This window comes from Oryzias latipes, chromosome 6 (genome assembly GCF_053564925.1).
Source record: "Oryzias latipes strain Hd-rR chromosome 6, Olatipes_Hd-rR_3.1".
Taxonomy (NCBI): domain Eukaryota; kingdom Metazoa; phylum Chordata; class Actinopteri; order Beloniformes; family Adrianichthyidae; genus Oryzias; species Oryzias latipes.
In genome coordinates, this window is record NC_136242.1 from 3,899,827 (window position 1) to 3,922,171 (window position 22,345).

The following is a 22,345-nucleotide window of genomic DNA, read 5'->3' on the forward strand; positions in this document are numbered from 1 at the left end:
AATGTACAATCAGGGCATAGTTTGTTTGTGCATCCTGTGGGCACTTGCATGTCACGTGCATACTTTGTGTGGTATTTGAATGCTGTCAGTAAGGGGCCAGTACTCCCATTTCACTAATGTCTAGCGTCTGACACTTTAAGACAGCATCACCAGTACACCATAAGTGCTACAAACGTACGATATCCTTACAAATCCTTCACGATACTCTTACAACACACACAACAATGGTACGTTCCATTTTTATGATGTCTCTTTTGGTGGCTGCACAAGCCTCAAGGGAAACAGAAAACACACCTTCGCTCCCTTTACGATACGGCAGGTCCTGTCTACGACCCTCCACGGGCCAACCCCATCGGGGGTCAACATGGATGCATGTGACTAAGCCATGACCAAGTTTGGAAGATGGATCTTTGCAAAAGATCTTTTTAAAGCCCCATTGGAAGTTTAGCATCGAACAGGAACAAAAAGGCTCCTGTGAGAACGTCCACTTATTTGCCTGCATAACGCTAAAATTGAACTGACCTGTCCAAGTTAAAAGGGCTACTTGCTGTAACATAAAAGTAGCAGTAAGTCTATTCTTAAAACCTGATTCACGGTGTAGGTGGGTAATGGAAAAAAGCAACAGTGGTATCAGCAGGGTTACAGGTTACTACTCATGCTAAAAGTGGATAAAAACATGCAGCTAAAAGGCTGCTAAGTGTTAATTATATTTAATGGGATGTTGCAATGTAGGTGTTGAATCAGAATTAAGTAGAATGAAAAATATGTTTTTTTTAATCAAGTGGCACTGCCAGCAGCTCAACATGATTTCTATTGCCAACCCCCTTTGATCTAAAAATAAAAAAAATTCATCCACACTCATTAAAAAAAGAATGGGTTAGTCAAGTACAAGTCCTGTTTTGGTTAAAATGCACTACTTATAACTACATATGCTGTTTCAAAATAACTGACCTTTGTCTGTAATAGAAAAGGGTTTAAACAAATATGTAGTCAGTGCAGCTGACTGGGGGAAAAAGAAAATTTCTTCCTGACAAACAGAATAGTTTTTACGGTGTTTTAGAGTGTGAGCATAGATGGATAAATAGTCCTGTTGTGGATGGCACACAATTCATTCTTCTTTAGGGAAGACATGATAAACAAAGACAACTGGATGGATCATAACATTTTGTGTATTTACTGCCCAAAGTTACAGATGAAGTCCAATGATCACATAAAAACAGCCTGGATAAGGTTGTCTGCAGCCAAATCTACTACATTCGAAGGGAAAAGCAGATTGAATGCTTTAATGCTAGGAGGCAAAAAAATCGAACTTGTTGAACTACATTCATTCATCTTCTAATCCGTTTGTTCCCTTTCGAGGTCACGGGGTTCTGGAGCCTATCCCGGCCACTTCAGGGCGAAGGCAGGGGACATCCTGGACAGGTCGCCAGTCTGTCGCAGTGCTGAGCTACAACTAGACCAATTACCAATGTGGTTATGTGTGTACATTGATGTACGTAAGGTCTTCTTCCTCTTTCGGCTTTTCCCATCAGGGGTCGCCACAGCGAACAAGTCGCATGGTAAACTTGGCAATGTTTTTACGCCGGATGCCCTTCCTGACGCAACCTTCTCAAAGCCACCGGGCTTGGTACTGGCACAGAGGTAGAGAAAGGAACAGGGAGCAGCCCGGATCCGAACCCTGGTTTCACGGACGGAAGGCGCCGCAAACCAGCACAAGCTAAACCGGCTCCCCTACATTGATGTACGTAAGGTAAATATGCCAAATGTCAGTAAAGCAGTCATACAGGGGCAGGAAGCCATTAACATAGTATTATCAGACCAGGAAATGAAATACTACCTCTGGAAGGTTATGTTCAAGGCCTCCCCCTAATGGTTGCTAATTGATTATCATGGCTTTCCACGGCTAATGTCTTTTGCGTTCGTTCTCCAATAGAACATCAGGTATTTTAGGTCTTATTTACTGGCAGAGAAGATCTCATTGAAGAATGAAATGCAATTTTATGCATAATTGCCAATGAAAATAAAAAAAATGACAAAGCTAAATTAATCTGTCAAAGACTGAGCTAGCAATGCAGTTGTATACAATAATATAGGTAATAAAAAGGGATTTGAAAAAAAAAACACATTTATAAAACACTACAATGAAATAGATGTTAAAAAATCATCAAAATAAGAAGAATATAATAATTATTTTATTCATAATAATAGAAGAAAATGTCAATTCTGGGGTCAAATAGAAAACTACACATTTCATGAATTGACATTTTAGAAATTTATTTTCAGAGTGACCAATGACATTGCCTCAAAAAGTTTTTGATTAAGTTTAATTGTATTTCATCTGGTCATTGGTCAAATTTGAAGAGTGCATTAACAAATCTGTCTAACCCAAATTTTCCATCCTAATTTTTTTTATAATTAACACCTTTTTCCACAAAATTAGTTTTTTGACTTATCTATAAGGCTTTCTTAAACTGTCAACTTTTCCTATTCTTTGTTATAATAAAAATAGTGTCCTTAAATTGAGCTTTTGATATGAAATATAGCTTCTTTTCGTACAAAGAAGAAGTCTAAGAACCTCTTAGACTTTCACTCATTCCTTCTTAGATTTGTATTCATTTCCTTTCCCACCAAATTCTCAAATTGAGCCCATTCTCTTCACAGCAAGGAAGTGAATGAGCGTCATTGTGGCTTTGTATTAGATTAGCCCAATTTAAAGCCCCTTAGAAAGATTTAGCCACATTATTCACATTTTAATAAACATTCCCACCAACACATAGGCATGCTGAGTAAATTCAAAATCCACAGCAATGAAATGAGAAAGTAAGAAGCTTAAACCAAGAAAAATCCACGACTAGATGGCTTACTAATTGCACCCGTTGTGCACACACAATGAGAGCGCTGAAACTGAGAAAACATCCAGGTTTGACATCTGTTTGGACCACTTAAGAAGAACATTTCGCTAAGTTACCTGCTGGGCCCCACACTCAACATTCAAAACTTTTGATCGACAGATTCACTCGAGCTTGCTTCCAACAAGCTCACTGGTGACTGACCAGAGGGGTTGTCATAGAAACGTTGACTCAGACCAACTCGAACAAATCACTGCGGACTGATGACTTCTGGTTCCAACATAAATTAAAAAATATGCCATGTATTGACCGTTAACTGTTGCACCCTATAATGCGGAAAATATGGTACAACACGGTTTATTAATGTGATTCCAATACTTAAAAGGAAAAACGTGTCGCATCACTCACAGACTATTTCAGTTTCGTACAAAGGACAATCTCTTTTGACATTGTTTTTTTACATTTTTACATAAGAAAAAACATTTAAATTTTCATCCAAGCAGGTTCTTCACTATTAGCTATTACTCATCTAAAACACTGAAGCATATTGTCTTACATGCTCTGGATTTGATTTTAGTGTAATGTGCCAATATTTCAATTTGCAGAAAGTTTAACTTAAGAAAATATTCTTTGTTTACAATTTTGTGCTATCTTTAGTACTGCTTTGTGCTTGTTCCCGAAGGTGGGTTTCTCAGTTTGGAACCAAGCACTCAAGGGTAAAATGAAAAATTTCTGTTGCTCTGGTAAAAAAAAAAAAATTCTAAAAATTCTTAAGATTTTCCAACTAAAAGTTGGATATGAAAGAAAGAAATTAATGAATAAAAGCAATCATTCATCAAGTTAGTTTTCCATGCTAATATAGATGGATGCATCAAGAAGTGTGTTGCCTCTAATTATCACCAGAATCCACTTAGCTAAAATGGCTGTAAATTAAATGAACAAACAGTGCAAATGAACATTATTTTTATGTAATTAGGCTAAAACATACACATTTACTCCCGAGCTAAATATGAACTCAACACCATCCTGAGAAATACTGATAGCACGGAGCTAAGGACCTGAAAGTTAGACCACCTGGTTATGGTAACGAACTTCTGAAAGTAGAAGCATCAAGTGCATCTATCACAGCCATCAATAAGCACCACTGTAAGGAATAAAGGATAAACTGTAAGGGTTAAGTACTTACAGAATCAAAATATTGGGACTTTACTTATTTGTGCATACTGGAGGGGTAGCATTAGCATCGTTTAGCTGCCCCCTGGAAAAGCACTACAGATATCTTAAAAATGTGGAGAGCAATTTCAAAAACTAAACCACTTGAAAGATGAAGCCAGGAGATATTAAGCCAAAAAAGTCCAGTTTACTTATATTTCCTGCTGGAATCAATGTTTGCTTAACTGCTGAACTCTATACCTGTTGGGTCAGTACAGCAACATACCGCATATTAGAACCTGTTTTTTTACAGTCAAGCTACACTACCAAAGAATGGAAGGCCACTGTGAGATCTTTAACATTTGAATTGCTGTTTATGCAACGCATCGCGTTGAAAATGAGCTTGAGTTTATACAACCTTAACATATTCTCATATTTCTGTCTGAGATGAAGTTCTGAGGAAAAACACGGATGACACAAAGTCTAGTCAAACAGAATCATCATTTGTGTGAAAGATAAACGTATGCTGGTAAACGACAAAGAATTCCTAAAAATTTTATAACACTCACACAATAGTGCATTATGTCAGTGGCAATGGACTTAATAAAGCAAAGTATGAGTCTACACTACGCAAAACACATGACACATTCTCACTTTGAAAACACAGTAGAGTTTCACAACACACAGGATGCAAAACGTTAACACAAAGAGACAAAATGCAAACTCTGTTCCAACACGGCACTCACCATAAACGCACAACTTGTCAAAGCGGTAGACACTTGCCTCAAGATCCGGACCTGCACTAAGACCCGAACCCTCACCTAGACCCAGACCTGCACCAAAACACAGGGCCACACCAAGACTAAGAACTGTACCAAGACCTGGACCGGCACCAAGATCAGAACCTGTACCAAAAACCAGACCTACACCACGATTGAAACCTGCACCAATAGCTAGACCACATACCTGTACTCACCAAGACCAGAACCTGTACCAAAAACAACACCCGCACTAAGACTGGAACCTGTACCAAGACCATGACCAGCACCAAAACCCAAACCTGCACCAAGAACCAGATCTGCACCAAGACCTAGACCCACACCAAGACCGGAACCCACACCAAGACTAAGAACTGCACCAATGCCTGGACCCACACAATGATCCACAAAATCACCAAGACCAGAACCCATATAAAGAGCCAGACCTGCACCAAGAACCAGAACCTTTCCTAGACATATCCATGCAAAGACCCAGACCCCTACCAAGACCCAGATCCACGCCAAAACCCAAACCCATACCAAGATCCAGACCATGACAAAGAGTAAGACACACAAAGACCCAGGTTTATTTATTTTTTTTCTTTATGATTTACACCTTTTAAGGTTGGGGCAGAATGATGTTTTTTTTGCTAGCTACTCATAATGCATTGTGTTGAAATCCTGTATTTCAGTTTGTTTGCTTCCACTCTGTGGTCTTCATTGAACGTCCATGGGAGCATTTATACTCAAGTGAAGTGCTCCAGTCTACTTAGAGGAGAGTTCAGGTGAGCATTCCACATTTCCCAAATATAATCATGAAAAAGACTTCTGTAGTGAATCAAACCTGCATTTGTTAATGCACCCTAAACTGCTACATTTTTTCCTATACCAAACTTTTACATTAAAGCTGGTGCTCAAATTCAGGTGCTTCATCCTAGATTACCCTGGTGTACAAGAATAAAGCAAAAGAGAACATTCAAACTATCATTTAACGTTGTAAGCCTCTTCCTCTCTTTGACATGCCATGTTTTCGTAAATTGAACTATCTTTGAAATGTTACTGTTTTTTTAATTATTTATTTTTACCACTTAATACAAATTGCTTTAACTGAATCTCACCTATGTCCCAGTGAACACCAAAGCTTAGGGCTTTGAGTGAAACAAACTAATCACATACAAGCAATGACACCACCTTGTAGAGTTATAAATAAAATAAAAAAGATCAAGTTATACAAAGTGTAGGAGTAGCATTGGCCAAGTTGTGGCAGTGCCACATAAAATAAGGATTGTCATTTTCTGTTGGGATAATAGACAGTAAATGCATTCCATTCTAAAGCCACCAGTATTAATGGCCCAGTATTTCATTTTCTTTATCATGTGAGCACACTATGGTTTGCTTTTTATGTATTTGTGTTTTGACTGTTTATGTTGTAAATGAGTGTTTTTGGAACTACAAATGTGGCGGCCAAGAGACTTCCTCCCGGTGACTTCCTGTCTCTCAGGTGTGTGGCTGATTCCAGGTAATTAGAGCAGAAGGAGGGAATGAAAACCAAGAGGAGAAGGAAGGAGAAACAAACTGGCTGGGGTGACGCTTGACTGCCGCATGAAGGATGGATTAAAGCAATGGGTGGTTCTATGGGTAAAAAGCTGAGGAAAGGAATACACCGGAACTTTCTGCCACCCTTCCTAAGGTCTTCCTTCACCGGAAAGTCTCACGATTTCCATCACAGCTGATCCGGTAAGAAGCCGCTAACCATCAGAACGCGGACGGAGCGTCACAGGCCCAATCATCTTTGAGACTGCTTTGTCCAGAGGGACAAAAAACGCCAAAGAAACTTTAAAGTACTGTTTAAATTTGAAAAGGACTGGGTGTATTTGGGTGGTGGTTTCAACTAATGGTAAGGTTTTTTTGTATATATGTATATTTCAAAATAACAACGTACCTGGGAAACATCATTGTGTCTTGATGGAGTTGTTTGCTGTAAATAGAAGAAAAAGAAACAAACAATTACAGTTAAGTAAGAAAGTAGAACCCTGATTAATTTTTGTAAATACTCTCATTTAATGCTGAACAAAGTTTCTTCAAATCAAATCAAACTCTATTTATATAGCCCTTTTCCTATGAAGGCATGACACAAAGTCCTTTACATTAAAACAAAACAAAATAAATAATATAGAAATGAGCACGAAATTAAAAGAGCCCTCTTCCCATGCCATATTCAGGTTTATTTTAAGTCAATAAAACCAGAAAGTTGAACAACTCATGAAGCCAACAAAATACTTCAGTTACTCTGTTCACTGTGTAGTGGGTTTGTTCACAACACTTCATTGTTTTAATTATTTAGAAAATCTATGTAATTCTACATTTATTATAGATACTCTTATTGGGGAAAAAAATGGACAAATATCAAATTGCATTATAAATCCTTAAACTTATATTTTCTAGGTGGCATTTGTGTAAATTGCTCACCACTAGGTGGTGGAGCTGTGGATCCAACAATCCTGGATGAGATGCTCAACGTTTGATGAGCTGAGTGATGCTGTGGGACCAAGGTAGTCAGTTCCTACCAAGAAGCGCTTTGTCATCACTATCTACAAACTGGCCACCTGTGGTCACGTGACTCATTTCATTCAACATTGTAAAGTTTCCATTACAGTTTTGTGAAATATGTCCATTTTAATACGCCTCAAAAACCACCACCTCAAAGCGCAAACTTTTTTTTTAAATTAAATGTGAGTTTTTTTCAAAATTGTTGTGTTTCTGTTAGGTTAATTTAATATCGCAAATCCAATTTGCCCAATCTCCGTGTCCCTATAACCAAGGTGTAACAACAAGACCAATGATTGGCCGCAAAGGTAAGTGCATTACGCGAAGCAGCCAGCTTAATATGATATTTTTCAGATTTTCATCGAGACAATAACAGATCGACCATTCTTGCTTTTATTTTTACCCCTATTGAATGCTCACAGAGACACGGAAGTAGCGGCAGGAAGCGGCTTTTGCAGCAAGATGACGGAGGGCGTACCAGATGTGAATGAACGTGAGGGAACGGGATAGTATTTCGAGGGAACGGAATAGTATTTCGAGGGAACGCAATAGTATCTTGTGGGAACGGAATAGTATCTTGTGGGAACGGAATAGTATTTCGTACGAACGAGATATTAATCTGAGGGAACAAGATATATTTTAATATCTTAATGTCAGGACAAGGGCTCCGTAGCCTTGTAATTCATGTTGTACATATTTTTTGTATTGAGAAAGCCTCAACATTTGCGTAAAAGAAAAAAAAAACCTCAAAGTGACGGCAGAGACACTATACACATCTTTTAGAACAAGAGGAAACATTTGAACAGTCCAGCCATTCTTGTGAATGTCATTAGATTACCTCCACAAAGGTCAGAGGTTAAGGTAAAACAAGCCACAGCTTTAAAAAAGAAGAATGAGCAGTTTTAAGTGCTTCCTCGTCAGCATTTCCAACAGGAACCCCATTGTGCTGCAATAGGAGGTAGAAACAGGTGACAAAAGGACATCACCAAATTTGCAAGTGTGAAGATCAGCAGATGCAGTTAAAGAAAAATGCGACAAATAAAGGTAATTGCAAAAGCCTTTTGCTGTGAAAAGATTGCATAATATATCCAAGAACAACATAGCACGTCATCCACCTTCAGCTAGTTACAAAGATTTGCCTGTTCAAAAGCCAGAGCTAATTGTGCTGCATAAACACAAAACTTTCAAGCAGAACACCCATTTTTTGTGTGCCACCATTGAGAGTAACACCAAAAAGCAAAAGCAGTGGGTTCATAGCCAAAAACGTCAGTTTTCAGCCTTATCAGATTAACATTCAGAGTTCAGCATTGTGCTACGTACCCAAACACAGCTTTACATACTGAGCAACAGAGAACCTCAGAATATGTATGTTTACAAATCTAAGAAAATATGTGGCACAATAACAACTTAAAATACAATAATTCGACTTTAATTCACGTGAATTCTATTAAACTCAGATATCCCTCGTTTATGAGTCGCTAATTTCCGTCACATGAACCATTCCCAACAGAGATCCTGTTTTGTGTCACAAGATTTTGTTCTCAATGAGAGCCGCAGATGTCAGATGTGCCCAGGCCTTTGAAGTGCTGCAGCAAATTCATTGAATCTGCATTGGGACTGTCTAAGAATAACTAGCAAAATGGGTGACTTCCTTTTATTTAACTCCCTTGAGTATTACAGGCAGTCACGTGCCAGCACAAAAGGTGGAATATTGAAGTAGTCAGTAAGAGTGATATTTTAAGCTGGCATTTCCTGCAATTCAGCATTAGTTAGTATTTTCAGTTTTTGTTTTCAGGCAAGGTTGATGATTTTATGAAAGAATTAGAAAATTTAGAGAAACTCACAAAGATGTGGGGTTTTTTTGTATATGGAATTTATTGTTTTTCTTTTTTTTGTGTGTGTGTGTCTACCTTGGCTCAGTAAACTTGTGAACAAACTTCATATCCACTGCTAGAAAATTCTGGTTTGTCAGAATTCTCTCCGAAGCAAAATGATGAAGTGGAACCTTTAAAAGAGATTTTAACATGAAAAAATGAAAAATGTCCAACAGCGTCATGAAAAAAAAAACATACAAAAAAGTGATTTGTTGTATTTATGTGACCATCCAGTGTGCCAGAAAGTTCTAAGAATGTTCCCTTTGGATGTGGAAAAACAACAGTGGGCTGAACTTCAGGAAACTAAAATGTGAATGGATTTGACATTCATTCTAGTTTACTTGTTTGTTTGGACACATATTTAATAGGGCTGGGTTGATAATTGATCTGAATCGATCCAAGCTTAATAAATCAATAATCGATCCATAAAAGTAGAGATTGATCTTTTATGTCTTCCTGATCTAACAGCAGCAAAGCCAAAGTCTGCTAGCTTGATGTTAAATTATAATGGTATTTCCCATAGGATGGCTAACGCTAATTCTGGTTCAACCTAAACATACACTGCTGACTACCGTAAACGAACAGCTTTATATCATCACTGGCATTAGTTTTCCAAGCTCTTTTTAGGAAACATATTCTTTAAAGTAACCATTTGTGGTCTAAAGCACCATTTTTTGCTGAATCTTCTGGAATGAAGTGTAATGCTATAACACCAGCTCCACCTAGTGGCCAAACGGAAACGCCCTCCAGGAGGGGGAGAACAGAATGATCTGCACATTGTTGTTGGAGCTTCTACTTTTTACAATTTTACAGTATGTGAACTGTATCAGATAATGGAAATACCTTTAAAAAAAATATAGATTGTTGTTGTATTTATACACAAATATATCTAAATGTGTACACTGTGTAAATTTAAAATCGAACTGAATCGAGTGGATCGTAACAAAGAAAATTGTAAATCGAATCGATCTGGGCTCTGGTGAATCGAATTGAATCAAATCTGGAAGTTATTGGTGATACATTTAATTTACACTTGATTATCTTGCAAGATATACAGCGAATCTAGAAAACCTCACCTGCACTGTATCATTACACAGTTCTTAACTTCTTATCAGTTCTTTATATTGTAGTAATTTTGAACGATAATGATAATTTGGGTAATGAAAATAAAAAAATTAAAAGCTTTGTAAAGAAAAACAGGAGTAAATGATTGTCTACCCCCACTAACTTTCAAAGAATTATTGAAACTCATTTTGACAAACTTAGTATTTAATATTCTCATGTGTCATATCCTGTATGCACAAGAGTTAATATATTTCCGTTTATGATTAAGATTAACAATTGAATTATTTACAAGTGTATAGAAATGTATATGTATTTACCAATCAATATCACGACTAATTATCCTAAGGTTGTTCCATTTGTTTATAGATGTATTTTTCTCCTGTTTAGTTGGCTTAGTTTTATTTTTGCTTGATTGCTTGAAATAAACCATTTCCAAATCCAGATCCAAAACAAATTTTGATTATGAATCATATCTGCAACCACAAATTATGATCTAAATCAAATAAAATGGTTGTTAAAATGAATTGTCATACCCCTGCAACAAAGACCAGCGACTTCAGGTTGTCCAAACTAAGTAAAACTTGGTTGCTCACCATGCCCAAGCTGTCATCTTATTTATGTTCCCTTCAGTGCTGTGTTTTGATTTCTTTTACTCATTTATAAGTTTAGTAAATTTACACTTGATTATAATTATCTAAAATATGTAATTAAGAATCATTTCCAAAATAAGAAGGAGCAAATAAAATAGTGATTTATGAAGAGAGCACCATTTAGAAACCAGCCAGTTGTCACACCGTCCATTCACAAGTTGTACTGTTTTCTGAATGACAGCAGAAGGATTTTCTATAACATGCCACATAAACCTTTTATCAACACAATTTAGATTTTTTTTTGTCATAGATTTCAGACAAAAAAAAATTGGGGATTATCCAACATGTAAACATCTTAAAAAAAAAAGATGGCAGGGTAGCAATGGCGAGGATAAACAACACGTGTAAGACTGAGGCTAAAGCAGAATGTCATTTCATTCATTAAAAACAAAACCATTTACGACTATTAAAGCCCACCCAATGTAAGAAGATTGCCAAAACCGGTGGTTGTACATGGAAAGATTAAACTGAATCACATTGCCACAGTCAGCTGCTAATAAGCTTTAGCACTAAGGCTAATACCAAAAGGACTGCTAAGAATCTGTGGGAAACTCCTTCGATAACAATGCCATTGGTCATTGCCAATAGGCCCATTGTATGACGATTCCAGCTCTCAAGAGTGCTAATCAAACCCAAACCTGTTCCCAGACATACCAGACTCAAAGCCACAATAAAACGCTTAATCACCTTTATCCACCTTACTTTTGAACCTTGAAGAACAATCAATATTCCATCAAAACCTAATTGTGCTAACAATCGAACAACACACGGCCTGCCACGGGAATAACATTCATGCACGACCTCAGGCATAAAAGTCATCATGGGCCAGATTCATACCCAAATGAAAACAAAACTTCAGACTAACAGGTATTAACGCATTTCCCAAAAGAGACAAATAATCTGATATAAGCTGCCAAATGTCTTCACAATTGTTTTAGAAAGCAAAACGCAGGACCAAATAGTGATCAAGGCGAATTAAAATGACACGTTCAGTCTGTGCTCTTCATCAATGTTGTGAGAGATGTTTGCGAATATCTTTAGGATGTTTAACAGCAGCTGTTGTGTTGTTGTGGCACACTTGATATGAGTTGTTCATCCATAGTCATGATGCTAAACACATTTTAACAAGGTTGGATTTATGCTTTTGATTCAAATAATGATCTGAACATAATGATCTGCACATTGTTGTTGGAGCTTCTACTTTTTGTGAACTGTATCCGATTAATGTGAATATCTTCAAAACAAATATAGATTATTATGGAATTTCTATATAAATATGTCTAAATGTGGAAACTGTGTGAATTTAAAATCGAACTGAATCGAGTGGATCGTAAGAATAAAAAAATTGTGAATCGAGTCGATCTAGGCTCTGGTGAATCGAATTGAACCGATTCTGAAAATTATTGGTGATACTCAGCCCTAACAAATGAGGTTGGGTTCATGCTTTTTATTCCTTCATTCATTTTCTAACCCTACTTAATCCCTTTTCGGATCACAGGGTTGCTAGAGCCAGACCGGGTTAACCCTGGACAGCCTGGTTAATATTAATGTAATTTAATTTATGTCAGAAAGCATTTGTAAGTCATTGAATGTGCTTTGTACAGATCACACAAACTCACAAATGAATGCAAAAATAAGAGAGAATGCCTTCTGGTTCATGATCTTCCATACAATCTAAATGTATAAGATTTTTTTTACAGAGTATTGTAATGTGTAGGAAACATTTGCTACATCTGCATCCTATGTGAGGATAATTGAGCTAAATGTGCACAGGAGGTGAGTGCATCAGATTGTGAAGAGGTATTTAAAGGCTCAGTTTGCAGCAAACAGAATGATCACTATGCTTGGAAGGTTGGGGTTCAAGTTGGACCTGGTTTCATACTGGATGACTGGTTCTGGAAGAGACAGAAACCTGGATTTCTTAGCCATTAAGACAAAAGCTTGTCCTAAAAGCTTGTTTACAAGTTCTTGTCTCTCTGAGTCCTAAAGAGGACATTGCATTCAAATAAGAGTTTATTGAAAGGCTGCAAGGTTTCATCCAGGACACCCTAGAAGAAAATTGGTAACTGTGCCAAAGATCGGCAATGTCTAATCTAGCGTCAAACTCAAAATTCCCTTAGAATAAATCATTAACGAAAAAGAACAGTCGATTCTTTGCCGTTAGTGCTGATTTATTCATCTGAATAGGATGAATAAAAACACATTGGGAACTGTTTAGGGAAAAATGAATAGCTTGTTTTTCTGCAAACCTAAATGAGACGTACAGAAATAAACCCGGCCAGCAGCACAACCATGAGCTGTCTGATCTGCCTACGCAGATCAACAGGCCACATCCTTTCTGCCTCCACTGAGGGAGAAAATAGCATCAGCCAGCGAAGCTGCCAGACGTTAAGGTAACCTGTTATTTTCACATGAAGTGCATTCACACTGATTCGGTATCAGTCCCTTCACAACAATCATCCAGTTTCATTAGAGAATGTTTTTCTTTGACCGTATTCAGACATGTTCTCTGTCTTTACAAATTACTTTTTAACCAGTTGTATTAACATCTGTGACGGTATGAGTTTATTGCAGTGCAAACATGGTGTTTATTACAAGACAAAAGAAACTTTCATAGAAAATTCAGATATTAGAGGATTTACTTGTCCAAAAGTCTTAAACAATAAAAGCTACATTGACCAGATATGATTTGAAATGACATTAAAACTAACAATGAGGACTTTCCTTTCTATGTTCTTGGCAAAATACCTCCCAGTTTCCAGATTTAAAAAGATTGACGTTCTTGAACGTCAAATAAGGTCCCTTCTATAGGAAATGGGCTTTCTGATGATTGAAAATGGTCCAGAGACTGTGGAGAGGTTGGAAAAGCAATGATTGCAGAAAAAACTCTAAAATTATTGGTGAATAAAGTTGGCCCTGGAGAGCGTCCTAATGGATCATCAAAACTCTAAATACAGAAGTTCTCCCGTGAGGAACAGCTGTCTGCACATTGTATTTAACTATGCTATCCTTCAACACATTATTTTGTCTAGGAAGACCAAATTGAGTATACAGGGGTCCCTAGTTTATTGTTCCCTTTATTGTTTATTGGTAAGATTTATTTTGTTTTGGTAAGCTGAAGGAACTCTGTACAGGATACATGGCACGAAGGAGACTGGTGGACAGTCAATATGCCCAAGACACAGTACACTATAAAAAAGAGTAGCTTACAAAATTGCACTGAACAAAATGTGAGATACAGCAAGACCACGAAAGATAAATGGCGATATAGTGAAGGAACACCTAATAACATTTTTGAATCAGAAGAATAACAATGAATGTTGGGTGTAAATCCTCATCCTCACACTATTGAGTAGTAAGATTAAAAGCAGAAAAGAATAAATTCTTAGCTCAATTACATATTTTATTTCATTGAAAGAAAAATCTTCTATTGTAATAGAAGATCTCTACCAAACCACCAATTCGCACAGGTGGTTTGGTAGAGACTTTTACACCGGATGCCCTTCCTGGCACAACCCTGTTTTTTATCCGGGCTGGGGACTGGCACAGGGGGAATCAGACTTGGGCCCCCTTGTGGCTATATAGTTATAACTGAGCCATCCAGCTCCTTCTTAACTAAATACAATAAAAATATATACACTCAAAAAATTGAACTATGGCTGTTTACTTTTAATTACTGAGCATTTTGTTATGTTTCAGTTAACTCTTGATTTTTCACATACTTTTAAAATGCCTGCGTAAATATTACTTTATACATTTAGTATTTTGCATTACTCAACTTTTTAGGCAAGGGATTACGCAACACTCTTGAGTAGAATACTATAATATAAGACAAATAAGTATGAGAGGGATAACATAACATAAGCTTCAGACAAAAAAATAGAAATGACTTTGCTCTCTGAAGCCCACAAGCATCACTTCCCTATTTAGGACACAACTCCTGTCTGTGTTTGTGCACAGGTGTGTGATTGAAGACTGTGTGAAAGACATAAGATAAAGGAGGAAAAGCCAGTCAGACCATAGGTGAAACAGTTCTGGGGAGGAGATAAAGGATGGATAGGATTCTGCCACTAGAGCTGGAAATGCAGCTTGCCTTTCTTTAGCACATGAGGCTAAAGTTTTTTTTTTTGCAAGCACTTGAACAATAAGTCACTGAGGCGAGTCTCTAAGCCAAACATGGCGAGTGTCTTGAGATGACCTTCCTCTATGTTGATGTTATGCTGCTGACAGTTTTGCAGCAGACCAAGGCCATCCATTCTAACTGATTATGGTTGTTTTTGCTCACAAACAGGAGTAACAGCAGTGTCTTTCTTTCCCAGTTTATAATATTTGTATGCAGTCTCTACTCAGCTGCACATCCGTTTTCCATAGCAGCAGTTTTAAGTTGCTTGCCTCCGGACGAATACAGAAGGAGAAGACGTTGTAGAGAAACTGAAGACAGTTGGACTTGGCTGGGAGTGTTGTTGCAGGAACACATTTGTGAGTAGGAAACTGGGGGGTGGGGTGGGGGTGGGGGGGGTAGACTCAGGCCTGAGATCAATCCCCCTTCCAGTTGTTATTGTCCCACTGTCCGTAACACTTTCCCACTGGGATTTTTCATCCCGTCAGTTCAAAGTGTCATGCTTTTATTTAACTTTTTTTTTTTGAAGAGTTCACAATATATGGTACAAAATTCACATGCTAAAATATTTTATTGGGCATATGTGAACAACGTCATAAATAATAAGCATTAAAAAGGAGGAAAGTGCAAATGGGGAAAGTGTATACATTAAGGTGTCATTTATATAATTTTTCTTTATTAGTTTATCCCTTGTGCTATCTTAGATGACCCCCCCCCCCCCCTTCCATTGACGTGTTCTCCCTACCATGACAAAGGTGGATAAAGGTGGAAAGATTTCATGTAATCCATGGACACCAGTGAAGATCACAAATCATTGAAGAAAAAAGGTTCAGAGCACTGTCTAGTGGGTCTAGATGACCCAACTCCCAACGTTAAAGTGCCTAGGATAGCACAAGGGTTAAGAATAGTTGCCAAATCTTGCTAAACAGTGCTTGGCTGGCATCCAACCATTGATTGACTGTCTATGCATCCAACCTCCCAGCAGGCCATTATTGCAGGTGCCCAGAATGCTGAGACTAGGATCATCAGTGTTATTTTACTCCTCTTCAATCTGGAAAACAGCACCAAAACCCTTTCTTGACCTGCTTGCCTTGTATAACAGACCACAATGAGTTTTACCACAACGACCACCAGAAATGTACAGAAATTCAAACTGAACGCCCATGTGCATATGCCCCAAAAACACTCACAGGTCCTCCACAGAAGGAGACCTCATCTGCTCAACCTGGTCTCACTGCAGCTGTCCTTAAAGACACGCAAGATGCTCTAAAACATCAACCTTTGTGCAAAGCAAAGCTTCTGGAACATTGACTGTATAGGAAAACTGGACTGAGGGATTCCTCCTCCCTTCCTGTTCTAAACAGGAAGTACCTGCTGGCTCCAAGAAGCCAAACTCCCATAGACTTCTATAGAAAATTAAACAGCTGTTACTCAGTCATGCTATTGGTCAGAGGAACCATTCTTGCTCCGATACCTTTTCTAAATGTTCCGACTTGCATCAGTCACTGCTTATTGGGATCATCTGGTTCCAACATGGCGGCGTCCACGTCGCAAAAAAAAAAAAAAAGATAACTTAATTGACTAAATTCTGTTGGACCCAGAAGTAAGCCATTTTCTATTACATCACAGTCAGCACAGACTATGGTCCGGCAGGCAATTTTATGAAATAAAGAATTAAATAAAAAAGCACAGTCAAACAAAAATAGTTTGAAAAACGAGAGGATAAAACGGGAAGAAAAAAAACATTTTAAAAAGTGTAAAAAACATGACACCATAGAAAGTTAAATATAACGTTTTTTTTTTCCAGTAAAATGTCTTCAGCTTTAACATTACTTCTATTTGATTTGAAGTAGAGATCATGGTTGAAAGTACATTTCTCATTTTTTATGTTCTCTACACTTGTGTTTCTGCAGAAAGGAACAATCGTTAGGAAGTAAACAAAACTTTCCCATCTGCTGCTTTTCACAGGAATAAATACATTAGCAACTTCCTAATACACTGTACTCAACAGTTCCTGTGCTTCCTCAAAGCTGAATCATGCGAAAATGTGAAGAAAAGAAAAAACTGACTGACTGTAAATGAGCCGCTTCAGGGAAAGTCGGGGGATTTTTTGTGATGGTAAAATGCACACTAAAGTAATTTATCACATTGAAAAAAAGACACAAAAACACACTTTTAAAGAACACAGATGGCAAGAGGAACATCCTGATCCCACATCCACACCTCAGGCCTTTTGCCCCCCTCCCCAATCCATGTGTGTGTCTGTGTGTGTGTGTGTGGGAGTGGGTTGGTGTGTGCGTGTGTGTGTGTGTGTGTCTGCCATGCTTTTCATTTGCCGTTCAGGCTCCCACATCCCTTATCTCCGTGTTTCCGCTGAGGCATGAACCCATTAGGGTGATGGAGGGAAAGCACGGATGCAGAGCGGAAGGGAAAGCCCTCTAAGTGCATGCACATCAGCGGCGGCGGCGCGGCGAGGGGCGGGGCGGGGCAGCGGGGAAGACGAGGTTTTTCAATGATGGGAGTCAGCTGATGAGAGCTGACAGGAGAGGCAGCACACGCTGAATCAACTTCCTCCCACGCACTCGCACCACAACTCCTAGTGACTTAGGTGTAACCCCCACCTCCTCCCCCACCTCCCTTACTCACACTAACGGTCCAAGTCACGGGAGAACAAACAGCTTTTAGACTTTTCTGAGAGCTGGTTTAGGCTTGACACAAGATCAGTTCACCCAAACAGACATTAAAAACGCACATAGCAGCTCATTGAGCTGGTTTCCATGCACACTAAATACGCATCATGATCTAGTTTATTCAATTATATGATGTTTGATGAGACCATATACAACAGGGCAATCCACCTCTATTGTTCAAGAAAAGCAGGTAAAGTGAAACATGACCAAAAAGTTTCACATTTTCATGTTCATCTTGTTTATTTTGTGGTTTTACTTTTTTATTTTTTTGGTTTACTCACACGTGTAAATAACAAGCAAGCAACGGTAGATGCAGAACAGCTTCTGTAACCGCCTGCCAAGAACTGACCTCCCAAAGGTTTGATAGTAGGGGGGAGTTTAAACCGTTACAGATACATTTTAGATAACCCCCCCCCCAAAAAAAAACAAAAAACAAAACAAAACAAAAAAAACAGATGACTTGCAAACTGATATATTTTTTAAATGTTTCCATTTTTAAAGTTGTTTTGCCATCAATCAATCTCCTGAATCCCTTTCAGAGTCACAAGGTTGCTGGAGCCTATCCCAGCAAAGGCAGGATTCACCATGAACAAGTTGGCAGTATGCATGGCCACACACACACACACACACACACACACAAAGACAATTTTAAACCTACGCAGAATGTTTTTGGAAGCCGGAGTGTCTGGAGAAAAATCACACATGCATGAGGGGAACACGCAAACTCCACACAGAAGAACCCAGCCGGGATTCGAACCTGGACCGTCTCACTGTGAGGTAAGCCTGCTAACCACTAAGCCCGCTCACTGGAACAGGAACAGGATCGACAAACTGGTGCAGAGATCCGGCTCTGTTCTGGATTGTTCTCTAGAGTCTTTGACTGTGAGGGCTGAGAGGAAGAGGAGGTTATGGAAATTGGACAGTCCTCCTCATCGTCATCTTCTGCTCCTTCAGTCAGAGACTAACACCTCAATCCCAGATCTTTCTTTCTGTCAAACATTAGAATCTACAAGGCCTCATAGACACTGGACAATAATTATTATTGTAATTCATTTTTAGGTCTATTTTTAGTGTTATTTATGCTGCTGTTTTTAATAGATTTATGGTAACAAGGTGTGACCAGTGAAATTCTATTCTATTCTACTGAATACCAAACGCATAATGAGACAGTTAAGAGTAAAATTATAATTTCAACATTTTTCATTTATCTGATTCTCTGTTCATCTGCAAATCCAAACTATCAATGTAGATTTTTAATTGCGGCATTTTTCTAATAAATACATTTTTCTTTCACTTTTTGTTTTTCACTTCGGCCCGACAAAGTGTCTATCAGATGGCAGGATGGTGGGATTATAGGACCTGATTTAATGAATCATTGGAACAACCTGCCACACTTGTGCCAAAAACAGCTGATCGGGAGTTGGAGACTGCATGTGAACATGGTCGCCAGATGACACGGGTCAGCCATCACAAAACCCAGCAGCCATGACGGACCACGACACGCTCTCTGCATGGAAAAGGCCTTCTACAGACGGGCATGGCCTGACCAGTTGCACTGGGTTCCAAGAGAGTGAGCCGCTTTCCAAAGAATCATTAGACCTTTACATTATGAATGGGAAAAATAATCAGTGCAGGAGGTTCAAGCCATTTATCAGAAGCAGCACGATTAGAGTAAACGGATACGACTAAGACTAATGCAGCGCTTTAGCTTCCAAAGCACAGAGAACTTTCCACAGACATTCCAATTATTTTTTTATCGCTCAGAGAAACACAAAAAGACCAAAAAAAGGAAACTTTTTGAAAACTATTCAATTAAATAATAAAAAAAATAAACAAATGATCAATGAAAAGCTAGTGGTCTATTAGAAAGATGCACGGGCTAAATATTAGTACATATACTAATAATAGTACAAACGAATAAAAGTTTTAAAAAGATTTGACACTATAGAGAAGACTAAACATAGGGCTTCACTGCCACCTGGTGGTGAGCAAGGGAACAAATTCTTTCTTACAAATTGGGGATTTCTCAGAGAAATATTCAGAGAAATCTATAATCGAACGAATGATTAAAAGAGACTTTGCTCTTTTTGTGAACACTGAAATAAAGACTGGGGGGGGGAAACATTTGAGCATTCTTCATCCAGTTTGTCATGGTTGTGGAGATTCCACTCTCTGCATCATCTTACCGTGTTGTTGTGAGTGGGCTGACCCAGCTCTACAACCTGTGGGTCAGCGGAGCGTGTGTCGGCCACTGCTGGATGGATCTGTGAACAAACCCATGACGTGAAACCACTGAACATCGCAAACGCTCTCATTTCCTGTAACCGCACCGAGATGTTAAGGACCTGGACAGCAGAATCCTGAGGGTGGTGCAGGTGGGGGCTCCTGGGATAGATGTCTGACAGGTGGGGAGGCGGATCTGGGGTGGCTCGCCGACCGTGTTTCTGCAGGACGTCCTGATAAGAGTTACTGTCAAAGTTCGTCCTCCATAGAAGGATCTGAAACACAGGCACCACTTTGTTCAGCAAAACCATTTTGAAGAACAAATACATGAAAAGATTCAGGACTAAACTGAAGTAAAGAAGACATGACCTCATAAGCTAACAGTTGATTCATCTATCAGCATTACTGAAGGGAACAGAGCATGTTTCTGACTGACTTCTTTTTTAAGTAGGCCTACACAACAAATGTATCAATTTCACAATATCAAGCTGTGCAATACACATAAAGAATTGGTGGAAATCGCTGTAAATAGTTACCTTAAATGGGCTAAACCAATCTCATGACCAGCTGAAGGAATAAAGAATCAAATGTGTCCCTTTAGGAATTTGACCAATCGGATGGACGCCTTTCATTGTAGATGTTTGCCTCCCATGTAGACGAGGGTCATTCGGAGTATAATTTACGTTATTTTGACTCTACCGTAAACTGTTTCTGTGAAATGGAAATGATCTTTATGGTTGTTTTGCTATTTCTTCATCTATCGCAAGTTAGAACGTCACCGCAATATTGATCACTAATATCGCACATGGCGAGCTGTCCTCATGTCGTGACAGTCCTACTTTTAAGCTTCCGACTGCACGTCTGAGTATTCCGTTACACACATTTTTGTGGATCAGGAGCAGATGAAAAAATGATGGTTGAAAAATATTGCAAGTCTCCCTGCTCCTGCATTCTGATCATCCACTGTCAGACAAATGGATTCATGAACATCTTTGTTTTCCTCGTCTGAGCTGGAATCTGGATCTAAACTGGACGGCTGGTTCGCTCTGATATCACTCACCATTTTGGTTGCACCTGTAATGCTAGGTTGGGGCTGTAAGCTAGTGGGAGAGAGTGTAAACAACATGACGATGGCAGCAGGCTCGGGCTTACTACACGCCAACAAGGGGGTATTCCAAAAAGCAGGTTATGTGAGTTACCATGGTAACTTTGAGGCTAAGGAAGTTGATAACCTCAGCTTTCGCGTTATCTTACAAGTTAAAAAAAAAAAAACGCCATTCTCACCCTCCGCGGGTGGTTTCTCCTCCAAGCTCGGGTCCTCTACCAGAGGCCTGAGAGCTTGAGGGTCCTGCAGTATCTTAGCTGTTCCTAGCACTGCACTTTTCTGGACTGAGAGGTCTGAGGTCTTTCCAGGTATCTGTTGTAGCCACTCCTCCAGATTGGGGGTTACTGCCCCGAGTGCTCCAATTACCACAGTCACCACTGTCACCTTCACTTTCCAGGCTTTCTCCAGTTCTTCTCTGAGTCCCTGGTATTTCTCCAGTTTCTCATGTTCCTTCTTCCTGATGTTCCCATCGCTTGGCACTGCCACATCCACCACAACGGCTTTCCTCTGTTCTTTATCCACCACTACAATGTCTGGTTGGTTCTCCATTACCATCCTATCAGTCTGGATCTGGAAGTCCCACAGGATCTTTGCCCTCTCATTCTCTACCACCTTTGGAGGTGTTTCCCATTTTGACCTTGGGGTTTCCAGTTCATATTCTGCACACATGTTCCTGTATATTATTCCAGCCACTTGATTGTGGCGCTCCATGTATGCTTTACCTGCCAGCATCTTACATCCTGCAGTTATGGGCTGGATTGTTTCTTTGCACAGCCTACACCTTGGGTCTTGTCTGGTGTGGTAGATCTGCAGCCAGGTGCGGTAGATTATATATATATATATATATATATATACACACACACATATATATATACATATATATGCGTCACAATGAAAATGGAAATAAGATCAGAAACTTGTGCGTTTACTTTGTCCGTTCTTTTTCTCTAAGCAGAAACTCTCTTTTGATGATGCAGCCGTGTTACTTTTTTGATGGACGTATAATCTTCATACGCCGTCATTAAAATCTCAGACTCCGTCTCACGTATATACGTAAGTATAGCGCTCTTATGTTCTCCACACGTTTCCATGGTGACTCCGGAAATCTGCGATCTATTGAGAATGTCTTTATGTACCTGCTGTGCACGTGTATTAATTAATTAACCCAGGATTACCAAGTCGAGTGTAATTACGCCAACTCATATCTGGTCTTTTGGAACCGACATACCCAGAGTAAGCAAGTTCAGGGGGATTTCAGCCAGAGTTCAGGATTAAAGTCAGGGTAGCTTAAACATGCTTCCTGGAATACCCC

At 39.0% G+C, this 22,345-nt stretch overlaps 1 protein-coding gene and 1 long non-coding RNA gene across 25 annotated transcripts in view; one reads left to right on the forward strand and one right to left on the reverse strand.

The window, feature by feature from the left end:
• Window positions 1-22,345, reverse strand: part of poc1b (POC1 centriolar protein B) — a 48,218-nt gene that overhangs the window by 10,150 nt on the left and 15,723 nt on the right. For 11 of the 23 annotated variants that reach the window (XR_013656279.1, XR_013656278.1, XM_078948238.1 and 8 more), the window contains 3 exons: window positions 20,051-20,203; window positions 19,892-19,969; window positions 6,702-6,737 (listed from right to left, as the gene is read on the reverse strand). Coding sequence is in view for 18 of the 23 variants with exons in the window: in XM_078948238.1 (XP_078804364.1) it covers window positions 6,702-6,737; window positions 19,892-19,969; window positions 20,051-20,203 (267 nt within the window). In the remaining 5 variants the exon portion in view is untranslated. Of the gene's footprint in view, window positions 1-6,701; window positions 6,738-9,216; window positions 9,312-19,891; window positions 19,970-20,050; window positions 20,204-22,345 lie in introns of all 23 variants that reach the window. The other 12 variants (XR_002289663.3, XR_013656277.1, XR_002289664.3 and 9 more) reach the window with 2 other exon arrangements.
• Window positions 2-6,693, forward strand: LOC144992384 (uncharacterized). Of its 2 annotated transcripts, none has more exons than XR_013656280.1 (3): window positions 2-1,750; window positions 5,452-5,544; window positions 6,261-6,693. It is a non-coding gene; the product is annotated as an uncharacterized LOC144992384 (long non-coding RNA). The 2 variants fall into 2 exon arrangements; XR_013656281.1 differs by having other exon boundaries at window positions 2-1,741.